Raw genomic sequence first — 23771 nt, forward strand, 5'->3', positions numbered from 1 at the left:
GCACCTGCAATCAACAGCAGCAGAAGATTGAAGCAAGGTACAGAGGAGGGAGAAGTGAATCGAATGTGCCCCTGAGACAGAGGTTAATCAAACCAAATCCACATTAATATAATCTGCATAAGGCCAGAAAAACATTTTTTAGTGAGAGTGAGATGTCTGGAATTGGGAGATAAAAGTGACACCCCTCAACAGAGCCAGCAGCAGAACACCAGCGCTCGCAGGGGCCTGGCAGTGTGCTGGGCCTGCAGGAGGCACAGCTGGGCTCAGGGCCGCTGCAATGCCGTTACACAGCATCTCCCTGTCTCCTGTTCAGTGGCTCTTCTGTTCGGAACTCGTTTAAACTGAGCAACAGCCGAGCTTAATCTATTTTAAGTACTGTGTGGAAACCCAAGGCCTGTATGCTGTGACTTCCATGGCATCAATTGCTCCCTCTGCGCAGGGCTTGGCCCACCCAGCCCAGCGTCCCACGTTGGCAGGACAGGGGACGCAGCTCACTGTGCTGAGCGGCGTAAGAACCATTACAGCTCTGACAAATCAAGAACAAACCTGGCATTCTTAACGTAGGGGTGTTTCATTTGAATACGACTCAACTAGTAGGATGACTTACGTTAATCATGTATCGTGAAAGAAAATCTGTTTTAGGAAGCGTTAATTTTTCAGTTAAGAATCTCCACCTTCACAGGAGCATGATGGGTGTTGCTCTGTGCCGCGGATGTACCAGCAGAATTATGAAAGCCAGCGTCGCTGGGGCTGCGCCACCGAGCCGAGACATCGCTGTCACCGGCAACAGCACTCCCCAGCCTGGCTGGGTGACAGATTTTACAGAGAGCTGCAGCACCCTGAGGGGAAAGCGCAACACAGCCGCCTGCTCCCAGCACGGCTCTCAGGTGCCCACCAGCCCCAGAGCAGCCCCGAAAGCTGCTGAGCTGGAGGCGGCGGCCTGCCCCCGTGCCCGCCCTGCTCTGCCGCCCGCAGCAGGGCCGGGCCGCGGCAGCCGTGTGCCCTGGGCAGCGGGACGAGGCCCAGCTCGTTGAAACGCCCTCGGAAAGCTCACGGAATAATAACGTGGCAGACGCCTCTCTTTCAAGTGTTTGATGGCGTGCAGGCGGTATGGAAACCACTAAGATTGGCGGAACAAGCAAATGCTTTAAAAAATTTGCAAACGTATTCAGACAAAGCACACTCTACTCAGGGGCAAAATATTTAAACAGAAATTAGTTCACACAGATTTTAATCCTGGATTATTTTAAATATTATCCATATTAATTACTGCATTATTGCTTCTTTCCTAACTTCTTTATCTACTTTCTTTGAGGGAAACTATTTAATTCTGGGCATCGTAGAAAACATTTGTTCACAATTATCCAGAAATGCACTCAAACAAGACTGAAACAAGAGCAGCATGCGAAAATGTATTTAAGGACTATCATCCCAAAATGCTGCTAAAAGCTATTAACCAGTACGTGTTAATTGCCACAGCATTCATATTAATTTTCACTTCAGGCCCGACATTGCGGAATATTTCCCCTGATACATTTTAAACAAAGTTTAATTTAAGGAACTGCTTCTATCAACACTTATGAAAATTAACAGCCAAGCAATTAGCACTCATGAATTATCCCTTCCCCCATGCTTGCTACAGCATCATTTTTGAAACAGTTGCTGTAAGAGAAATTGTTGACTTTAACACAACACCAAAATTACCCGCAAAAACCCCAACTCATGACTCTGTGCAGTGGTACCGCTCCTTGCAACAGGATTTTTAGGATCTGTCCAGCCAAACTTTTCTCCAGTAGTCAAGTAAACCTAAAAAGGCCCTATAAGGTCAGACATATAAACTAGAAGAATTCCTTAGACCTTGATTTTCAGCCAGTAATTATGAATATAGCAACAAAAAAGCATCTTGAGAAGACTAGTCTGCACACGATAAAAGTTCTTGGCCTTGTACACCAAGCTTGCCTAGGGCTCATGATCCCTTCTTTTCTTCCAACTTTCTCCTTTGACTATTTTGCATATCTTTAGTATTTCTTTCTTTTTGACCGTTCATTAGCACTTTGGTGCTTGGTAGCATTCTTCTAGGGATGTAAGAGCAGCCATGTGGTGACAGGCATCTCAAATTGAATTGACAAGACACTTTAGCGATGAGAATTTCTTAGAGGCAGCAGACTTGGAAGAAAAATGGTTGTGGAATGGCTTCAAAGATTACTTCAACGGGAATTGTAAGCAGAGTCCTTAGCAAGAGTTATTCATTCAGGTTTCTGCAAAGCTGAATAGTTGATTCTTGCCTGATTTTCTTCTATCCCAGTAACTAAACACATCCTGCTAATGTTTTTCTTAGCAGTAGGAACAGTCATATGGTTGAATAGCTTTGACATTAATATAGTACCAAATCAGTATCCTTTCAGATTAATATCTCAGAGAGGTCTCATCACCCCACTTTCCAGCAACTCATGCAAGCTACACTCATGATTTGAAAAGAAATAGTCTGAATTTCTATTGAATGAAAACACATACTTTTACAACAATTAATGAAAGCCAGCAGACAATACTACCCCCATTTTCTACATTCAGAAATAAGGGAGCAGAGCAATTAAGGTCTTGATTCTGCAACAGAGCTTCATTCCTAAAAATCAACAGTCATTAACCTCTCTTTTTGGGAGCCACAGGTAAGCTGAATGCTGTGAATCTCACAGCTGTGTCGCTGAAAAGAGTGATTCCGAGGCTCTTGGTGTTTCATTTTTGGTGCCTGGCTACAGCTTTCAAGTCTGCCTTACAGTCAGTCTTACTTTCCCAACCTATCAATCGTCAGCAAGTTGGAACAGTAAGCAATCAAAATACAATTTTTCAAATCTTGTAAACTGCAACATACCAGAACTTATGTATAAAATGTACAATAATGTAGTTTGCATGCAGATAAAGGAAACCAATTTGGCCACTAATTTCTTAAGCCTTCAAGTAATTTTCTCTACAATGACAACCTAAGTAATAAGTAAAGACTACTTTTCATACAATATTCTTTGCAAGAGTTTGCGCGGTTTATTAAGCAGGAGGTACATCCCACATGGTTTACAAACCATGCAAGCAGCTGCGGAGGTTAGGTTTACATTAACTTTATTAAGGAAAAAACTTGAAGATGCAGGTAAGAATTGTTATTAAGTGCATCTTCTGGTGAAGAGCTGAAGTTTTACAAAGCACGCAAAAGCCACAAGTCTGTCCTGTGTAACCATGTGATAAGACTCACCTGAATTCTTGAGCTGATTAGAATGCTTCCAATGGAGTTGCATTTCATAAGCCATATTCTCTACTTTTTTTGGTAATTAATGAACTGATCAGAACAGGAAGAAATTAGAGTGCTTTAAAATTTTATTATTTCATAAAATTGCAGAAGTGGTTATGAAAAGGTCTTTAAATCTGGCAGAAAACGCCTGCAAGATGTAAGCATTTTAATAAATAGGCTTCGTTGATGTTATGGTGCACAATATTTTCTAATATTTAACTGATTAGCTTAAAATGATACATCAAATGCAGAGGGGGAAGACCCAGAATAAAATGGTTTTGTACCATCTCAGGTCAGCTAGGAGCTGAATTACTGTAAGTTAAAACCATCCTGCACGCAGTTAAGACGAGTACAGAAGTGAACAAAGCTCACAGACAACAGTAAATAGCTTTCCTGAAGGTTTGCCAGTGAACCACAGGTGTTATTCAGCCAGCTGAAAATGCGCTACAATACTCAAATACAAATCTACTAAAAAAACCAGAACAACCAAAACAAAGGCCTCGTTATAACCTTAAAGATTTCAGAGCCATTGTGATCCCCTGAGTAAATACATAATTAAGTAGGTTTTCTTAAAGACATGTTTAATTAGGCCCCTGGCCCCTCCTTATCCCTCCTGCCTCTCCCCAATTATGTCCCATTTCCCCAAGAGATATGTGGCTCTGCTAATTATGTAAATAAGTCACATGCTATTCCCAGAAAGAACTGTATCTGAAAAATAGCATTTATCTATTATCAATAAGAATAAATACAAGACTTGTAGTATTTCATTAAAATAATTCAAAAATGTGGATGGTTTGATTTTACATTACCATCTGAAAACACAACAGAATGGACAGAAGTAGAGTAGGACACTAGCGAGCTGCTGTGTTTCTTCTCTCCCTCAGATGGCAATACGTATGGAAGTGTGGAGAATAAATTTCATAAGCATACTATTGAAAAACCTACCAGAATAAAATAAACAACGCTCTTATAACTAATACAGCTCATTTTTAGCCTAACAAAATGCCAATTCAGTTATTTTGGAGACTTCAGTAGGTGTTTTGGTTTCTAAATCCCAAGCAAGCTGGTTTACGTCATATGCTACACATCACGATTGAGTAACATTGATGTATTTCATTAATATCTGAAACTAATTTGTGCAGTACAATATCCTTCAAATGGAACAATCACCCGCTAAATATATCGGACAATTATGAAAATTAAGATGTTAATTACAGTCAACTATAATTCATATCAATATGGTAAAAAGTAGTTTGGATTATCAAAGTGGGAAGGAAACACAATTAAGTTCTTCAAGTTTCTGAGCAAAACTCACACAGGAAGCCTGACTGAGGCACGAGTATTAAAGCAACAGGACTGGGGTATCACTGAACTGTAATAACCTGCTCTTAAAGAAGTATTGATTTTATTTTCACTTTCACTATGTTTTGACTGTTGGAAGTGAATGTAGATATTTGCCAAACTGAGAATTCATGAAGTAACAACTGCAAGGTGTCCTAAGTTTTAGTGTTATCAGCAAAGTACTGCTATCACTTATTAATGATGCCAGAAAATTTGAAAAACCAAATTAGCACTAACTACTACATACCAGTAAGTATGAAATAAAAACAGAGGCAGCTTTTGCCACGTGGACCTCATGGCCTAAAAGTTACCATTCCACAAACATTCTAACTACTGGATATGTTAGCAGAGTTACAGATCTGACTTTCCACATTAAGAATACTTAATAGAATATTAAATTCTTCCCACACAACGGTAACGAAGCTCAAACTTCACACTCCCACAGCAGACTCCACAAACAAATCCAGCACAAAACACAACCGCGCAGTATTCATAATTGTTTCGGGAAAAGATGACACTGATCCACCACACCAACGTTTGTATTTCAGTGTAAAGCTTACAACAGAAAGACTATTCTGCGAGTGCTGTGATGTGGCTAAGCAAAAGGTGCCGAAGCACTTCTATAAAGGGTCTCACCACTGACTGTTAGATCTCCAAGGACTGACCACACCAAATGCTTACCTAACGAAGCTGATGGACAGGGAAACAGCGAAGTAAAGGGTAATTTTGTAACAGAAATGCAAGAACTGTTCCACTGAAGCTGGAAACACTATATTGAAGACTAAAAGAAGAATGTTTCTACTTAACCACTTCAAAATAACAGATAGCCCACTAGAAAGTCTAATTGATGTTTGAACAGGTATATACAGGCAAGAATTGCTACAGCCCATCATCTTCAGGTCAGGGACCACTTGGATGTGAGAAACATACTGGGTTCACTTACCTTGCCATCGAATTTTGAGTACTCATTGAAGGGGTTATTCAGCTGTAGCGGACACTGCTCGAGTCGCACAGACAGTATCGACTGCTTCCCAGAACACGGAGATCTTACTCTGAAATTCTTCTTTTCAAACAGTGAGCTCAGCTCCTCTGCTGTAGATAGAAAAGAGATGACAGCATTTGTATTAGGAGATGTACAGAGACTACTGATCACCACAAAAAGATACATTACAAGAGAGGGAACAATACAAAGTGCGTAAAACAGCAAATGTTCAGATCTACCAGCACTCTTACAACACAAAGATACGAAAATACAAGAAGTTTGCACAACACTAATACCGGGCTGAGCAGGAGATGCATTCTCCTCACACAGAGGAACACATCAGCACAAGATCCACTTGGGGCAAGATAAAAATAAAGGCTCAGAAAGAATTAAGAAGTTCTGGTCTTTCTGCTTGCCTGTTTTTTCTAAGTGAAGAACTGCTGCCCCATCTACAAGAGGCCACACAACAGCACTTCAAACTAAGTTTGTAACACGTGATATGATGTTCCTCGATTGCTATACTATAACGTCACTACGTTGTCAGCTGGAGGCTGGGACTACATCTCACTCAAAAGCATCATTTCTTTGGATTTTACTTCTCAAGGTAAGACTGCATGCAGGTCCTCTCAAAGTGCCAAACCCGAAAACAACATTCCAGACGAAGAGTCTGGGTAATTTAAAAAACAAAACAAACTTTCTAAATCAAAGGTGGTAAACGTTAATGAGTACTTTGTGGGATCCGTGAGGTCTCGTAAGGTCTCTGTCATAAAGCTCTTTTCATATGAAGAGATTGCATAGTTGAATTACTGGCAATGGTTTAATTCAACAGTTACAGGCATACTTAAAAATAAATATTTGTTTTAAAAATAGAGCTCTTTGCATTACAAGGACACCACAAAACCAGGACAGAGCCTGGGGTGTTTTAGCATATTAGTACCAACAGGTCTCATCTGTGACAAACTGTGACTGAATCTGGACAAGTTTTCTCCACATCTGCTCTAGGAACAAAGTGCCCCAAACTCAATCAATCACTACCTGAGAATCAGCACCAGTTCTCCTGGACTGGCTCTGCACTGCGTTCACACTTTTGGATTCTCTCACATCTGAAAGATTTACGTGCTGCTCCTCCAAGGAAATGACAAAGCTCCTAAGGCAGACTGACTAGGGACGCGATCTGCAGAGAGCTGATTCATTTCCTAAGCTGTGAAATTAAAACATGTCAAATTATAGCTACTCAGAAACACAGTTTATTTTTAGCAGCCTGAAAATTCACAGTGGCAAAGGTGCTAAACACCAATACTAGCAGATACCCAACAGTCTTGTGAAAGGCTTCGATTATCCAAAAAAATTGATTAAATCCTTCTTAAATGTGCCATCTTGAACACCTTTAGGCATTCTCTTTTTGTAACAAGCTTACCTTTGTTAGAAAAAAAATAATCTCAATTACAATTATGCTAGAGTATTACCATTAATTGGCACTTCTCAGCCATTTGGAAAGTACTTTGTGCCTTGAAATTCAAAATAATGGTTCTAATGGCTCAAATGAAAAAAAGCAAGTATTGTACCTTCAAGTTTTGTCTCTAAGGAAATGTTAAGATGATTTGTTTACTGTTTCCTTTGTGCTGATGTGGAGAAAGAAGATTTCAAGAATCACTCTGCATTTGTTAGAGCGATGTCTGCTTTGCTTTGACTTCTGTACGGGTTTCACACAAGTCAAATTTCTCACGTGACTGAAGAGTTTAAATAGTACGTATGTTCTATAATACTATATAATTCTATGGGACTAAACTCAGCTGACCAGGATACAATTTTCCATTGCCAAAAATCTTTGTAATTTCAAAAAATGCACCTCATTTAGGCAGAATTACTTGAAAACCTTCTGAAGATTTGTGCAGAAAGCCTAAAAGATAGATTCTAAAAAACTATTATCTCTCATTAAGTGTTTAGTCAAGTAATTTCTTATAGACTACAACTGAGAGAGTTGCACTTATTCTCTTCAATCTAGGAGAAAACATTTTTTTTGAAATGCACGGAGAAAATTCGGAGGAAAAGACCTCATTCTTTACATTGAACTAGCTTGAATTGTGTATTTTTAATTCTTAATTGAAAGTAAGCTCTGCTGTTATTCAGTGTCATGGTGCTTTTTTCAGCTCGACGTGATTTCTGTCTACATGGCATGGAGCTGAGGTGTTATTCATTTTACTGAAGAAGTACTGATGCATATAAAGGTGGTGTGAATTGGTGGCACAACCAAACAAAAAAACCTCGGCTGTGTTACACTTTACTTCCAGCCAGCTTCCCCTGGGGCGCCTCTGTACCTGCTCATCTCCTAACCAGCTCCAAACGCAGACAGTTTCTTTTCTAAGTCTGTGCAACCACTACAACCTTCTCTCTACCTCATTCCTTTGACAAGGCAAGCAGCTCATCTCACAACAGTGGGCAAACAGATGACAAGTGAAAAATACTCTTATTCCTTATTACCGTAGACAAAATTACTTATCTCTCACACCCTTTTATTCTGGTTAGTATACTTTTATTTCTGCATATAGTAATTAAAAAAAAAAAAAAAAAGAATCACAAAGGATAATCTTTTGTCTAATGCCTCGAATTATGACTATAAATCCACCTCCAGGACAGTGGAAACGCTTCCAAGATTTTCTTCTTACGGCAATGCATCTCTGCAATGAGTTATCTATGGAGATGATGTTATCAGACTAATGCAGTACAAACCAGAAACGTTCCAGCTTCCTTTTAGCCAGCAGGGTGTCAGCCATACGCTTGACTTTGTCTAGAGCTCAGATAAATACAGGCAGAAGAGAACAGCCAAATTCCTCCTGTGTGAAGCAGCTACACCTATGGTTACTGTTTTCATACATATTTATCAATAATGCTAAACGCAAGGAACAGAACAGACACAGGACAAAAAGGAAGATGCAGCTGCCATGTTTCAGGACTCCTCTTTTTCCTGGTCTCTTTCTACTGTGTTACTCTTCATGCAATTAAGTGAAGAAACACGAAGAATCTCAGTGACAAAGCCAAGCGTCTGGAGTTTTTACATAATATATCTTTTATTTAAATTTGATCTGCAACCGGGAGGGACTGATCCACCCCCCTGCTTCTGCAGGACCAATGTAAAACCCAGCACACTTTTACAGTGCAGGACACCTCCTTTGTTGCTGGTTGATGTGTCATGCTTATCTACAAGGGGGCTCAGAAGAACGAAATGTCACCGTGGAGCCCATTCGAATAAGAAAACACAAGCAGCAGGGAGAGCAGGAAACTGGAATCTGATTGCAATTTAGTGTAAAGCAATATCAAACAGTGAAAGCTAGGGATTAAAAGGAGAAAGAATTTTATCATCACTGATCAAATGCTAAAAACTTATTGAGCAAAGAGCTGGAAGTTATGGTAGATTAAACTTTAAAACATACCGCTCTGCTTACAGAAGTAGAAAGGCAAAAACATTTTAGAATGCATTAATAGAGGTATCAAACATAGCTGAACACTGCACTAAGGATTAGTGCAACTGTGTTGCTCATGTGAGCAGCTTCGTTCACTCCTCTAAAAGAGGAATTACACAACTGGAGAAGGTTCTGCAAATGACAGGAAGATACATGGATTTAGGCAAAAAAAAATAAAAGGAGATTACACGGGGACCTCAAAACACAAATTTGGAACAAAGTAGGCATGGCAAACCACACAGAGGTTTGAAGGTGTGTCAAATACAACAGGAATAGATACTTGCCTGAGCTACGGAACAAGAGAACTCAGAAACTGTGTAGAATACCCAAGTCAGAAATACTTTGCATTATATTAATAATAAAGAAAGCAGCATACGTTCTTGGAGAAATTAATGATACTGGTTTTTCCCCAAGAAAAGGCAAAATAAGCTAGGGCAGCATTTATTGTGCTTTTGTTTAAGTAGATCACATATATACATATCCCCTTACCCAGAAAAGAGATTACAATTTCTAAGATGTCCATTTCTAAGAAATCCTTGTGCATGTTCTGCAAACCAAATGCTGCTGGAAACAGCTGGAAAGCCATAACTTACATGCAGATAACGACCCTGCACATTGAATGCGGGCACGTGCCAATCACCTACCCATAGAGCAAAGACAGTACGTCCTGTTACTGAAGTGTGTCACAATAATACTGAGAGCCCATTTCTTGCTCACTGAGACAACAAAATTCATAGAAGATAATGAGGTTACAACAGAAATCCCCAACACTGCATTAATAACTTATATGGCACAAAGATATTGAACAGCCACTCCACGTATTTCAGTCCAGCCATGCAGGTTTTAAATATTTGATCTCTGTTTTGCCTTTATCAGTAATTTGCAATGCCCTGTCACTGGTGAAAACAAATGGGAGGCCTGTGTCCCCCCAACAACGCACGGCGGGGCGTGCAGAACTGCGGAACGGAAGGCAAATACAATCATTAGTATTTCTTCTATGCCTCAAAAGCTGAAGTGAAAATTATGAACTGAAAATGCCATCAAAAGCAGAAATAAAAACAGTAGGAAGATAGAAGGTCTTTTCTTTTTACCTGAGTAAGAAGTATTTCTGTCTTTCCACTGAACGTTTTTGCATTTTATTTGATTTTGTCTCTCTTTCCGCAGACGTTCTAGTCTCTGAGCTTGAAAAGAAATATTATAACTATAAGTTTGTCAATGAAAGTTTACTATAAACAAAGACATAATTAACTATCTTTATATGAATAAAGATGTTTTATATTGCATATGTAGGAGAAAAAGTCATAAAATTTTAAAGGTGGCACCCCTGAAAAGCAAATACCAACAAAAACATGAAAATGTTCTTGATTTATAATTGAAATTAGAGGATATAAAACATTAATAGAGATCATAAAGATAGTATTAACATGGAAGAGAATAATAAAATGTGAAAACTTCTGTGATTAATATGACATTTCATTATATAAATCATTAATAACGGTCTTAAAGGAATTTTAATGCACAAATGAACTGAAGTGAATATTACATTACAGGAATAAAATTACTGTTATGAATTACTCTACCCGTTTCAAAAATTAAAGATAAATGAACTCAGACTAGACTATTAAAGTTTTAAATATAAAATCCTTTATCTAAAAATCATGAAAATTATAAAATGTCAAAGCTATATAAATTAGCATAGCTTTTTCTTCAGTATGCTGAAACAGTTTATAGGTAGTAAAATAAATGATTTGTATCTTCACAACATTAGTCAAACCTTAAAATGAATATAATATTTCTTTAGGTATATTTTGACTCCATCTTCAAAACAGGGCTGGAAGAAAAGCCTCGAGCTGGGGCACGACAGCAAAGGAGCCGCAGGGCAGGGCACCACAGAGCCCCGCTGCCTTGTCCTGACTGCAAGGCGCTCCCGGGAGACGCGCGGCTGAAGACGGGGCCGCTGCCCAACGCAACAAGGAGCAAGCGGCGTCACAGACGGCACGCAGCGAGGAAGGAGGCCAGGCTGGAAAGCAGGACTAGTCGTGTTGATCACAGAAGGAAACAATTTGCTGGATACGTTAGCAATTTTGATGTATTGAGATCATTCATTAACTAAAATGGGTTTTCAGAAGGGATTCTAAAATACTGAATTACTCCAACAATTTTTAGGTACAATTTGAGTTCCCCGAGCCATTTTGCCAATTAAAAAGGAGGTTAATAAATATTTTCATGTCTTCTACTACTAATATTTTTTTTACATTCAGTCGTTGAACAGAACCATGGACACGGAAGTTAATTTTTTCCCCCGTAACAACTCTCAGCCCGGTAACTGATGAAAAAATATTCAAGCAGTTCCAATACTTTGAAGCTGCAGCAACCAGTATAAGGTACAGACACAAAGAGAGACTGCACTGCCTATTTCCCACAGACAAGAGGCCAACGCATAAATGCCTCTGTGCAGCTCTTTGAGAAGTAAGGAAGGTGATATTCCCAGTCATCAATTCAAATATTGGGTAAAACACCACTGCAGTGTGGATATTTTATTGTGAAAGAAACCCCTTTATTCCCCTCTAACCATTATCCAGACCGCAGTTAAAAATGACCACCTGAAACCCTTCCAGCCTAAGTGGACCATCATAAAATATCTATAAGATTTGCATGTGAAAAAATGAATAAAGGAAAACACGTAGAACAGAAATAAGAATAATGCATGTTTTCATGGCATGCGGTAACCGCAGTCACCAGTTCATTAAAGAGGAGGATTTTGACTCGGGGGGGTGCTCCCCTGCCCAAGGATGGTGCGGCTCCATGGGGTGCTGACAGCAGGGACCTGGCTCCAGGGGCAGCCCACCCTGCTGTGGCCCTGCAGGAGGAGGCAGAAGGTCACCACAGAAGTGAGGGTCAGAACTTGAGTTTCACCGTGCAGCCACTGTCTGCACTAACGCCATTGAGTTCTTCCATCTACGGTTGCTATAAAACAATCCTACAGCATTCACTTCCGTTCAGCTCCACATTAGATGGAACTATCAGTACCTCTATTAAAAGTTCCAGTTATTTAAGGTTTATTCTCACAAGTATGTTAGTTTGAAAGCTTTCTGAGTGAAAAAAGCAACTGACCAAACGTTGTCTCATTAACTATTAGATGAGCCTTTGTTTCTAGCCACACAGATGGGGAAATTTGCTTTTCCCCTTCACATAACACCGTGCACAGGCCTAGCTCCACGTTACTTGTTTGCCTGGGTATGGCACTGCAAAGGCAGCGTGGGAATGGAGCCTGGAGCCAGAGACCCCTATGACCGCCAGCTCCTGCAGAAAAGGAGGAAAATCTCAATGGCAGAGGATACCTTCATCCTCCCCAAACACAATGCGCAGAGCCCTAACGTGTCTCTTCCACTGCGCATCGCCTTCAAATCGAAGGGATAACTTCGATACCAGGGCACACAGAACATTCATTTCCAAATCAGCATGCTCACATATCTGATGAAAAAAGGCAGAAAACTGGCTCCCCACTGAACTTTTTAACCTTTATTTTAGAATATGACACCAACTTAAAACTTTCATGGTTTCAAACATAACTTAAATGGAGATTATTTCCTCAGTCTACTTGAGGAAAATAAATAAATTTGGAGTAATTCTGTAAATCTTGAAACTTTGCTTCTCCTTGCTCATACACTGCACCATTACCTGAGCTAAACAAGTCCTCCAGGACGACGTCAGGCAGTCTGGCACAACAAACTTTACACCGTGCCTCCGAACCAGCTGCAGGTACATCGCCAGCTCATTTCCAAATATAACTCAATTAAAAGAGACCGGTGCCCTGTCTTTCCGCAACTTTTGACAACTGATTTGTAAAAGGTACTGCCAGATATTTACTGCTATTTTACCTTTTAGACTGAGCACAGATGTTTTTTCTGAGCTCTAGGTGGTGTTATACCTTCAGAAATAATTTGGAAAAAATAGGATAGGCTGTAACAGAAAAACAGATCAATACTGACCACGCCACATCAACCTTTTCAAACATATTTGATATTGTAGTTTTTGTTTGTAGCTTTCCTTGGGTGTAAGCAGAAGTCTGAATGCTCCTACCAATAAATGGGACAGTTTTCTGCTACTCAAGATAAACGGAGCCTATTTTGAAAAGGTGTACATCCTTAAACTTCCTAATTTGCTAACTTAAAGCCTAGCTCAATGTTTTTCTTAGATAGAAGACTTCAGAAGATAAAAAAATGTAGACAAATCATTCACTTTGCTGCCTCACAAACTTCATTCTTCTCTTTTATAATGCATAGATTTGATGCATTACTAGGAAGATTTTTCTCAGAAAAGAACTGTCCTGTTCAAAAGTTAACACCCCTCCAGACAGTAACAACAGAAATACCAGACTGCTCATGTACTTCGGATTTAGATCTGATGTCTTTACATTTTTTTTTAGTATGTAAAGGTGACTACCTCAATGTTCCTCTGTACAAGATTAAGTAAAACAGCAATTAAAACTCAGTTGACAGCACACCAAAGTATCTGAATCACAACACCTATTTTACAAAAAGGGGCTCTGTATTATGAAAGGAAAACTTTGGCAGATATCTAGCTAGTCATGCTATGATTTGTCCACGCACATAGTATTAAATTCAGTTTCTATTAGAAGGCTGACATTGTTTCTGCAGCAAACATCACTTACCTGTGTTGGATCGTCTTCTAATTCCAAAGTCCCAGCTTGAGGTAATGTCGACTGATTGGGAATATACATAGCCCTGAGTCTCACCATTGCTTCCCTGTGTTTCTGAAGAACTGTCTCCATATGTTGATGAGGGATTAAACTTCTCTAGATCGACATCATGATCTATCAGGACCATTTCACACATCCCCGTGTCATCACTGGTCACGTGTGACTGCCGAATGTGAGCAAGTATAATTGTTGGGTTGTCCAGGAAAGCCATTCTGCCCACAAGACCACCGCGTCACTGTACTATCTTCTCTCCATCTTGTTTCATGGACACTGCACCTAGAAATACAACATACACAGCATTCAGAAAACAAACAAACAAACAAAAAACCAACCAAACACTGACCAAGAAGGTTCATATTTTGGATGCACAAAATCTGATTCAGTTTTGTACAGCGAATTATCTCGATTCTGTTCCAATTTCCTTAAATTACAAGGATTGCTGAGATCCACTTAAAGAACGGTGGTTTCATGGTGGGTCACACCAGCCCGAGTTCTGTTCTTCATTCTCTGACTATTTCCATTACAGAAAGTAGGCCTGCTCTCCCTGAAGGATTCCTCGTTGTCCTCAAAGCAAGAGGCCCCGAGGCAAACACATCCTGCCTTCGGGCGAACGTCTCCTTGCTGTAGCACACGTGCCGAAGGCCTTTAGGCTGCGTGACCGGGGCGACGCGACCGCAAGGCTGCGGACACGGCTCAGTACAGCGTGCAGACGTTTTAAAAGCGCACCGAGAATGCAGTTTAAATATAATTCCTAACACACTGCTTATCAGAAAAAGGCCGTGCTTACCTGTGAGCAGTAAGAACTTGCTTAAATAAGCAACTGCCTCAGGCTTCTAAAAGGTCCACAAACTCCCAATCAAAAATTACTGCTGCCCCATCAATGTGTCATATAAATGTTGGCATGTTAATTGTGTATTTATAAGATTGTTAATGGTTAGTTAATGTACCTCCCACACTATTATTGTACTTGAAATGATTTAATGTCTGCTAAGGGAGTTAACAACATGTAACAGCAGATGCGAGATTTTTACCTTTATACTCTGTACCCCGACTTCATGCTATTAGCAGTCAGTGTGCTCAATTACCCAAGCTTCTTTACCATTTTACACACGCAATCACTTTTCTCATAAACAGAAACAGTGAAAAATTACCGGAAACTCTGTTTCAAAGTCCAAAGTTTAATACAAACACGTTTCCCTTCTTCCTCTTCAGAATTTTCAAAGGGATACATTAAAACTAATTTTTGAGTAATACTTAAGTATTCATAGAAATTTCAGTTAATGCAAACAGTCCTCAAAAAAAAAAAAAAAAAAAAAAAAAAAAAAAAAAAGCAGCACCTAAAATTCAGTTTAGATCTTCATGCCATACTTTAGCATTTGCTACCTACACAACTCTAACTGGTTCCTCCTTTGGATAGAAGCGAAGTACGATTAGATGGCACAGATCTGGTCAGAGAAATGGAGACGACAAAAGAATTCAAAGAAGCAAAGTTCAACTTTGCTAGCCTTTATATGAATATCTTTAAACCTCCACATAACCAATTTCATCAACATTAGGTATCGGATCGATTTTTAGGGCTCCTAAGATTTGCCAGCACACCGCCTCCCTGCATTCCTCACACCCACAGCCCGTTATCTCACCCACAGGCAGGAGCTGAATTGAAAGAAGTCAGGGACTTTCCAAGCACCAGCAACTTATACATTCTTCAATCACCAACAAAAAGCCAATGTTATTTTTAACACTTGCAGTATCTAAATATTATACTGCTATTAAATAAAATACTTTGCAGGCAGCTGTCATGCATACTTTGTGCAAACATTAAAAATGAAAGGAGCAATGTGAAACCTACGCAGCCTTAACAGCATTTCTGTAGGACCAGATATTCAATTTGGTGGTATGATGAGATGCAACTGATCAGCAAACACCTTCCGTGGTGCATCACAGAGGGGGACAGACCCAGAGCGGCCCCTCATTTTGTTCTTGATCTTTATTATGCATCTGTTGTGCTCTCTACACGTTATCCAACCTCCCCGCAGCCCCACAGACCCTGCCACCACGCAGCCAGGCCTCAGGCAGAGCTGCACCGCCCGGCACCAGCAGCCCTCAGAGGGTGCACGGAGCTGCCAGGCAGCTGGACTGCAGCTACTGCTTTTACCACGAGTATTCCTCTTCTAGTAACCCACCGCTGTATTTACAGCACCTATAGACTTTCACAGCAAGCAAAGCACAGCTGTTATGCAGATCAACCTCACTCGTAATTCAGTAAATAAGTAAGACACGACATTCTAAACAGCTACTCGGCTTTGAGGAGGGGACACGAGGTCCCACACAGAGGCTGTGGAGTCACCCCCAGGTGTAGAACCTGAATTTAGAGAGGAAACTTCACTGCCACAATGAATCACCTCTTCTTGGCAGCCCTCCCTGACACACTGTACTCACCGGAATAAGAGTCAGATTTCCTCACTTTCCTCTTCCCCTACCCAAACCCCTAAACATCTCCCCACACAGCAAATGTCTGATGTGAGCATGATATAACTGCTAAATGCAGGTTCCTTGACTTTGAGGAAAGCACCATTGCCTTGTATCGAACGCCACCACTGGTTTCCAACACACAGAGCCAGGTCTGGGGGAGCCCCTCCCTCCGCTGAGCAGAGGAGGCTGCACAGGGCTGGGCTCGCCTGCCCGCCCCCCCCGGCTGGCTCCTGGCTGCTGCCCTCGCCGCGCTGCGGGCTGCTCACACGCTGCTAGCGCAGTACGGGCCGTGCGCGGTGACTGCAGCTGAGGAGCACCGGCCCAACGCCCGGCTCCTGCTCGAGCGCTAAAACAGCTCAACTCTGACACGTTGCTCCCGTTATCACACACGCACTGGCCCACGCAATGCAGTCTTAGCACAGTGCATGTGCATGATGTAGAACAAGCACACAAACTGGTCACCAACTGAGATCTGAGAAGAAAACACGCCTATTTATAGCTCAGCCAACGACAATCTGCTTACTGCCAGCTCACCTTCATTCCCACAGCTATGGCTCCCAAAGCTGCAAGCTAACGGCACCTCGTCGTGACACACTGCTACTGACCAGGGCACAGGAAACGCTTGATTCACAGAGAAGTTCTATATTTATGCCTTCCATAATCCCGAATATCCCATGTGAGCAAATTTACTCCTAGGCCTCTAAATAATCTACAATAAGTGATAAAAACTGGAGAAAGCTGTCAGCAACAGAAACTCTTCTGCTTCAGAAAAGAGCTACAGCTTTGAAGTTTTACCAATTCAATGGTAAGGCTCTTTCAGATCAAATGGCTGAAAGCAGCTGGAAGTTCCGCACAACATTCTCCTGCCAATTCCTGTAAGGAACTGTGTATTAATAAATGTAAAAAGTAAAAAGTAAGAATGAGAAGCAGAAGAAGGATATTTCCTATTTCTAATTCTACAGACCTGCAGCTCTTATGGAAAAGACGTTCAAGTTGACTGACCGCCTTCAGGAAGTAATAGCCAATGAAACCCTACTCGTTATAAACAAAAACATTCCAAACCAAAATGCAACTTCTGGAGGTTACAACTTGGCTCTGAAACAATTGCCCACGTGCTCTGAGCACCGCAGGCTGGAGGAATCACACAACATTACACCTCAGTGCTCACGGACTTCCACATGCACTGAACTTACACACCTCTCTGACTGCAGGTCTTTAAAGTAATCTTAAAAACTAATGAAAAAATGGGCAATTAGAATAAAATTGATTTTTCCCTACACCCGACAAGCTGGAATAGGACAGTATGAATATACTTCAAAATTCATGATTCACATTATATGAAATAATTTCACAGTTAACTTCTGTCTGCAATTGCTACATAAATGGCCCTGGCTATCTACATTTGCAGCAGTACAAATAATCAAAACCCTTGAATGCCAGACTCCTGTGTATGCAGGATAAAAGAAAGTGAAATGTAATACATGAAAATTCAAATCTATGTTTCAACAAAAGCTCAAGTGCATTTATGAATGCATACTTACTTAGAGAAGCTGTCATTCATGCTTTGCGTCCTATCATTAAAAAGGAAATAATCATTTAAAGTGGTGCTCTTTCACAAGTGAAATGGGAATTTGAAAGTTATGAGAAAACAATACGTGACACACAAGTTCTGACAAAATTCGCTGTTAGTTTTCCAACCTGAAAAGTCAATCTGACGTTGGATATTTATTCCTATATGCACGAACTACGAGGAACTTGCCTGTATTTTTGCTGTCAAACTAGTCAGGATGCAAGTTACGCCAAATCCCATGCTTTAGTTACTGAGCTTTAGGGAAGGAGGGAGAGAACGCTGGATTCCATATGAAGAAAATGTACTCTTACCTGTTTGTTTCCTGATCTTGTCAAATCTTCATTTAATTGCAAACAAGTTGATTCTCAGCTACCTGAGCTATCTTGCATCATGACTTTACGCAAATAAATAAGTATAAAAAAAATGCAAAGATTATAAATTAGGGCAGACAAATCTGTAACTAGACTCACGCCTGCAAAGAGCATTCTATCAATATAGTGAAATGCTAATCTCCTAATTAACAACCTAATTAGGTAATTATGGCTTTGCAGAGGGATGCCTAAATGAAATATGACAACATGGTCACCTCTTTATATGGCACCTGTGGGCCTTTTCAGCTGTCACTGCAAAGAGTGCAATATCAATTTGAACAGATGACAAAGTGTTGTCATTTTTCATTCTGATATTGCGCTGAATGGTTTGGATAGAAACAGTTTAGAAAAGCTGCATCTTGCCTGTTTTTTTGCCTAATCTAAATATGTGCAAACACTCTGCTTAATTTTTAATGTCTGTGATGACGCTTATTTTTTCCTACTGGCTAGCAAGCATTACCTGGCACACATATTACACCCGCAGCATCGGACTGTGAGGACCCAACACGCTGGAATCGCTACTGCCTAATTTCAGAGCCTGTGTTCAGGAGAATTTATCATCCAGAAAAAAACACACAACAACAACAAAAACAAACAGTTGCTTGAATTCACTCTCACGACTATTTATTTTAAAATAACACACAAAACCAGGATATCTTTTAAATAACACGCTGCAATTTCCATTTTATTTTCATTTCTGCTGAATACCCTGTTCTAGAAATGAGGACGAGCAGCCCCCGTGCCAGTAAGGCTGACCACACCTGCCTGCACAGGAAGCTGACAAGAAATACATTCAGCAATGCACAACACTTTTACATGGAACCAAGATTTCTCACTCGCTTGCCTAAATGATGGTTTGTTAATCTTTAATACTCCTTGGGATGGGCAAATAAAATATCTACTTACAAGCACTTGGCTAAAAGTATAGGCTCAGACTGCCCAAGTGTTAGATTACAGTTTCCATTCTGGCTCCTTTCATTATAGTACTCAGTAGCCTAAAAATTCCATAACTGTTTCAAACACTTTAAGAAACTTCAATTTTTAACAACAGCAAAGACTAAAATAGAAAGCTTCAACACTTCCCCATATTTTGGTCTATATAATACTGAAAGAGACAGAAGGAGGCTTTTCAAGGCCACCTTCCACTTCTTTAGACCATTGTGAATGGATGCAGCACCTGCTGGACTTTCTTGAGCACCGCCAGTGCTCAGTTACAGAATTACTTGTGAGCTGCCTGTGCTCCACCCACACAGCTGCTTTGTAAAGCCTGTCTGGAGGTGTTGAAGCCGAACTGGTCTCAAAGGTGTTAAAGTACATGGAGGTCTGAAGCCCTGCAGGTCGTGCTCCAGACCCGGGACAAAGACCTGTGTTGTGCTGTACCTACAGCAACCTGCAGGATCCGCAGCGAGCATCAGCACCAAACACGCCTGCTGCTCCCTGATGTCAGCCTGCAGCTGGGCTCGTGCAGCTGGAACCCTGCAGTGACCTACTGCACAAAACACACCTGCCTCTGTTGGAGCCCATTCACCAGCCTACTCTCAAAGCTTTTATGCTGCTACGTAACTATATCACCGCATTTCTAACTGAAAGCAGTATTTCCCCTCCAAGCGCCTGCTACAGATTCAGATCCAGTTTCAGTTTTCCAGAAATAGCTTTTCAACAAAATAGTGCATTTCAGTCCTAGAAAATGTGACCTCGGTCTATCAAAATGCTAACTTACAAGTATTTTTTTATGAAGATTTCATTTTGTATACAGCAACTGTAAAAGTATACTCAAAAATGTAGATCGTAAGCGTAGACTGTAAATCTAGCCATGGATAAAACTTATTGCAGGGCAAACACTTGACGTTATACAGGGAATGAAAGGGATACAAAAGAAGAGCAGACCACTAGAATTTAGAATTTAATTCTAGCAACTTTTAATAACTTCTGTTCACAGCATTTTTTTTAAACTTTCCTCTATGTTCTCAGTTTATTTTACCGATATTATCTCTAATTCCGGTTTTTAATTTTTCTCATCTGAGCTAAAACTTGAAAGACAAGTCAGCAGGTTTTCTTCTTTTATGTATCCTGCAGCATTTATTTGCTTAACAGAAGCATAGGCCACAAGAAATTGTCTCAGATTTGACTTTTTTTTTTCCCCCAGTTTGTTTCCAATCTCTTCTTACTGCATGGAAATATTTTCACTGCACAGAAAAGTACCCTTGGACAAACACAAACACCTGCAAGACATCAAGCCTCTTTTGGACTCTGCAACAAATGTAACTGAACACGTTCTTATTGGTTCAGCAATAGATGAATCTGTCTTTTCTCTGGCTTTCAACTTCTGTTTTGTCAAACTTTTGGTCCTTCTCCCTCAAGGGTGGCCAAAGCACATTTAAGGAGTTTTGTTTTGCTTTTGGAATAATTGATTTAGATAAGAAACAAGACAGAGATTACTCTTGTGTTGTCCTCTACAAGAAAATGAACTTACAGAGAGCAGCTAGGTATCACAGTTTAATGAAGCTTCTCGATACTTGCACAATTAATATTAAAATGCATACTGGGATCTTTCTGAGTGGTATTGTTCAACAGAAAGCCCTCATTTGGTCCCTTCTGACAGAGAACTGATGCTGGCAAAACATAAGACATTAAAATCACTGCAAGGTGCATCCCAAACATGATGTAGTGTCACAACGATGAATTACCCGGCACCAAAAGACTTGATGCTGCTGCAATAGCACACTGTGTCCCAGGAGCAGCGCTGTCTCTGTATCCCAACCTGAGGCATCAGCCCATTGCTCCCCACCGTCCTGGAGAGGACCCGAGGGCAGCCCGAGCCCTGCACACCCCAAGTGCCCTTACCCCAGCCCTGGGGAGGTGCCAAGCCATGGTCCTGCCCCACAGCAAGCAGCCTTCTCCCCGTGCTCTTGCTCTCTTGGCTAGAGTAAAAGGCCTTTCACTGGTGTATTTCTCAAATGCCTCCAGCAGTTTGGGAACATCAGTGATACAGAAGGAGTAACACAACCCTCACTCCGCCAAACTGCTCGAACTTCTTTGATGACCCAAAGGAAAAGCTACATTTGAAGTCAAGTGTGTCATTCGTTGCAGCTGGGTGAAACAAGTTACTCCAAGGAACTAAACTGGTTCTGCTTCACCACTTGAATTCTTTCTGTAGAAATCTACACGCAGTGATATCATTTTTTAAAATCTAACCCAGATAAAGCGTCCATGAATAGATTTACTCTGAATTTGGAAAACAAAACAAAACAAAAACAGAACAACACAAGTGAGAGAGTTTAATTCCGGCCGTGCACGTACCCCCGGGCCCAGAGCCCAGGCCGGCTCCGCACCTCCGGGCGGGCAGGGCCGAGCTCCCGCAGCACCGCGCCCCGCCAGCAGGGGAGGAACGGGGTCAGGCGCGAGCCTCGCTCCACGGCCAGGCAAACGGAGCCGCGGAACGCGAGCCGCTCCCGCCCGCACGGACCAGGCCCCCTCCGCTCCCCACAGGCGACCGGGGCACGGGGCGGCAGCGGGCGGCTCCTCTGGGAACGAGTCGCGGACCGTGGCCCGAAGGGAAACCGTCCGGGCGGCACCGGGCACGCCCCGCGCAGCCCGCCCGAGGGCCCCGTTCCCCTTCACACTTACAGGCTGCGGCGCTACGCGGGGCCGGGCCGGGCACCGCCTCCCCCCGCCGGCGGGCCGGGCAGCGCTTCCGGGGCCGGGGAACGCCGCGGCAGCGAGAGAGCTGGGCCGCGCCGCGACCCGGAAGCGCCGCCCCCGGAAGTGGCGCCGCGGCGGCTGCCGCGCCTTGAGCATGCGCACAGCGGTGGCGGGCTCCGTCCCCTCGGCGGCGTCGTGGTCTGCCCGGCGCGGGAGCGCCGCTGCTGTGAGGCGGTGAGGCAGCGCGGAGTGCTGTGGTAAAAACAGGGCCGAGGCACGCTCTGCTGCAAGGAGATGTGACGTGCGTTATCGAGCGTTTAGAGATTTCGTAATGATGTGTTCATAAATTTTATGATTAAACATGCAGTTAGTGACTCTTCGAATAGAAACACAAAAAATCCCTTGAAACGTCCTTGTAAATTTTTAATGAAGAAAACTAGTGACAATTTTCAGCTGCACTGACTCCAAATGAAGCTACGTAGTTGAGTTCTGACAGCTTACACCGATTCTGTTTCCAAGTTCTCTCAGTTTTTCGCTTGGCTGAGGAGCACTGGGACTTGTATTCCTGGCGCGGTTTGAAGCCGGCCCTTCTCTCGGCACGGGACAGGCACACGTGTGGGACGTCGGCCGGGCCCTCGGCTCCGCAGAGCGCTGTGCAGCGCGGGGTGCCCGTCCTGAGCCGCCGGGGCTGGGGATGTGTGCGGGCCCAAGCCGTGACCGAACTGCCTCTAAACTGCTGTACGCCTCCACAAAAGCAAGTTTGTCTGTCTGCGAAGCTTCGCTCTTGGTGAACAAACGCAAGCCGACTTGCAAAATATTCAAAATAATGATAATAAAAGAGCTCTTTGGAGTAGCAGTTTTAATAAAGCTGGGTGACACTAAGCGCACGTTTGTTCATATCAGAAAATGCCACGGTCATCAAGATGGAAGATAATTAGAATTTGAATACATGTGCTAATTACTTGAAGGGACAGTAAAAGCGTCGTTAAACCAGAGATAACCCACACCAGGTAAACATCTCCCGCGTGGGACGACGGGGTGAGGCCCCACATCGAACAGGAGACATCGGAGTGATGGTGCTGAGGGAAGGTGACGTGGTGATGTCAGCTGTGATTGAGAGGAGAGCAGCAGGAGCTGCGGAGGAAGATGAAGAGCTCTTCCAGCCACGCTGAGCCTGAGCTGTCAGCCGTACATCCACAAGGTGTCAAAGAGACGAGGATGAGGTTTTAGTTTGGACGTGGCCTCTTTCAGCTGGAGCTGTCCATCACAGACAAAGCGCGTCCCCACCACTGAGCGCCGTTTCGGTTGCTGCCGGGGCTCCCCAGCACCGCACGGAGCGTCCGTGGAACTTCGGTCACACCTGGCTCGCAGCGGAGGGCACTGGTCACGGTGCAGCGACGCCCACGCGCGGCTGTGCAGGTAAGGGAGCCGCGGGGGGTGGCGGTGATCTGAAGGTAACACCTCGAGAGCACGAACTGTTGCTTGTGCTCTGTACGCACGTCACATCTGCAACAGCCCCATGCGTATCTGCAAATAGATCCGAGATAACCTAACTTCGTAAAGCTGGGCACCCCTCCGCTCCGAAGTGACGTCCCCTAACGCCCAGCTGTCCGAAACCTTAACGCCTCTCTGGGAAGCCCGCTACCCACGCTGCGGGCACTGCCGCGCGGCGCCCACGGCCGCTCCCGCGCAGGCTCTGGCCGCCCGCCGGGCTCGGCTCGGGGGGCGGCGTGGAGGGGAAGCGAAGCCTCGGCCCGGGCGCTCCCATAGCAACGGAAGGGGCGGGGCCGGAGCGGCTTTCGCCCCGGCCACGTGACCGTTCGAACGGCCCAATCACAAGTTTCTCGGCCGGGGGGCGGGGGCTCCGCGGGAGCGGGCGGGCACGGAGCCGCCCCGCGAGAGCTGAGCGGTCGGAGCCTCCGCCGGCGCCCG

General features: G+C 42.9%; 2 protein-coding genes across 3 annotated transcripts in view; one reads left to right on the plus strand and one right to left on the minus strand.

Annotated features, from left to right (window-relative positions):
* The window catches only part of MAPKAP1 (mitogen-activated protein kinase associated protein 1), an 84849-nt gene extending 62894 nt beyond the window's left edge, over window positions 1-21955 (minus strand). The window contains exons 1-4 of one of the 2 annotated variants that reach the window (XM_021414023.1): window positions 21825-21955; window positions 13737-14060; window positions 10153-10242; window positions 5562-5710 (exon numbers count right to left, since the gene is read on the minus strand). In XM_021414023.1, the coding sequence (XP_021269698.1) occupies window positions 5562-5710; window positions 10153-10242; window positions 13737-13995 (498 nt within the window). In that variant the 5' untranslated portion in view covers window positions 13996-14060; window positions 21825-21955. The remainder of the gene's footprint in view (window positions 1-5561; window positions 5711-10152; window positions 10243-13736; window positions 14061-21824) is intronic. The other variant, XM_021414022.1, reaches the window with a different exon arrangement.
* PBX3 (PBX homeobox 3) overlaps window positions 22101-23771 on the plus strand; it is a 98922-nt gene continuing 97251 nt past the window's right edge. The window contains exon 1 of the mRNA XM_021414028.1: window positions 22101-23258. The gene's annotated coding sequence lies outside the window, so the exon portion shown is untranslated. The remainder of the gene's footprint in view (window positions 23259-23771) is intronic.

Source organism: Numida meleagris, chromosome 16 (genome assembly GCF_002078875.1).
Source record: "Numida meleagris isolate 19003 breed g44 Domestic line chromosome 16, NumMel1.0, whole genome shotgun sequence".
NCBI lineage: Eukaryota > Metazoa > Chordata > Aves > Galliformes > Numididae > Numida > Numida meleagris.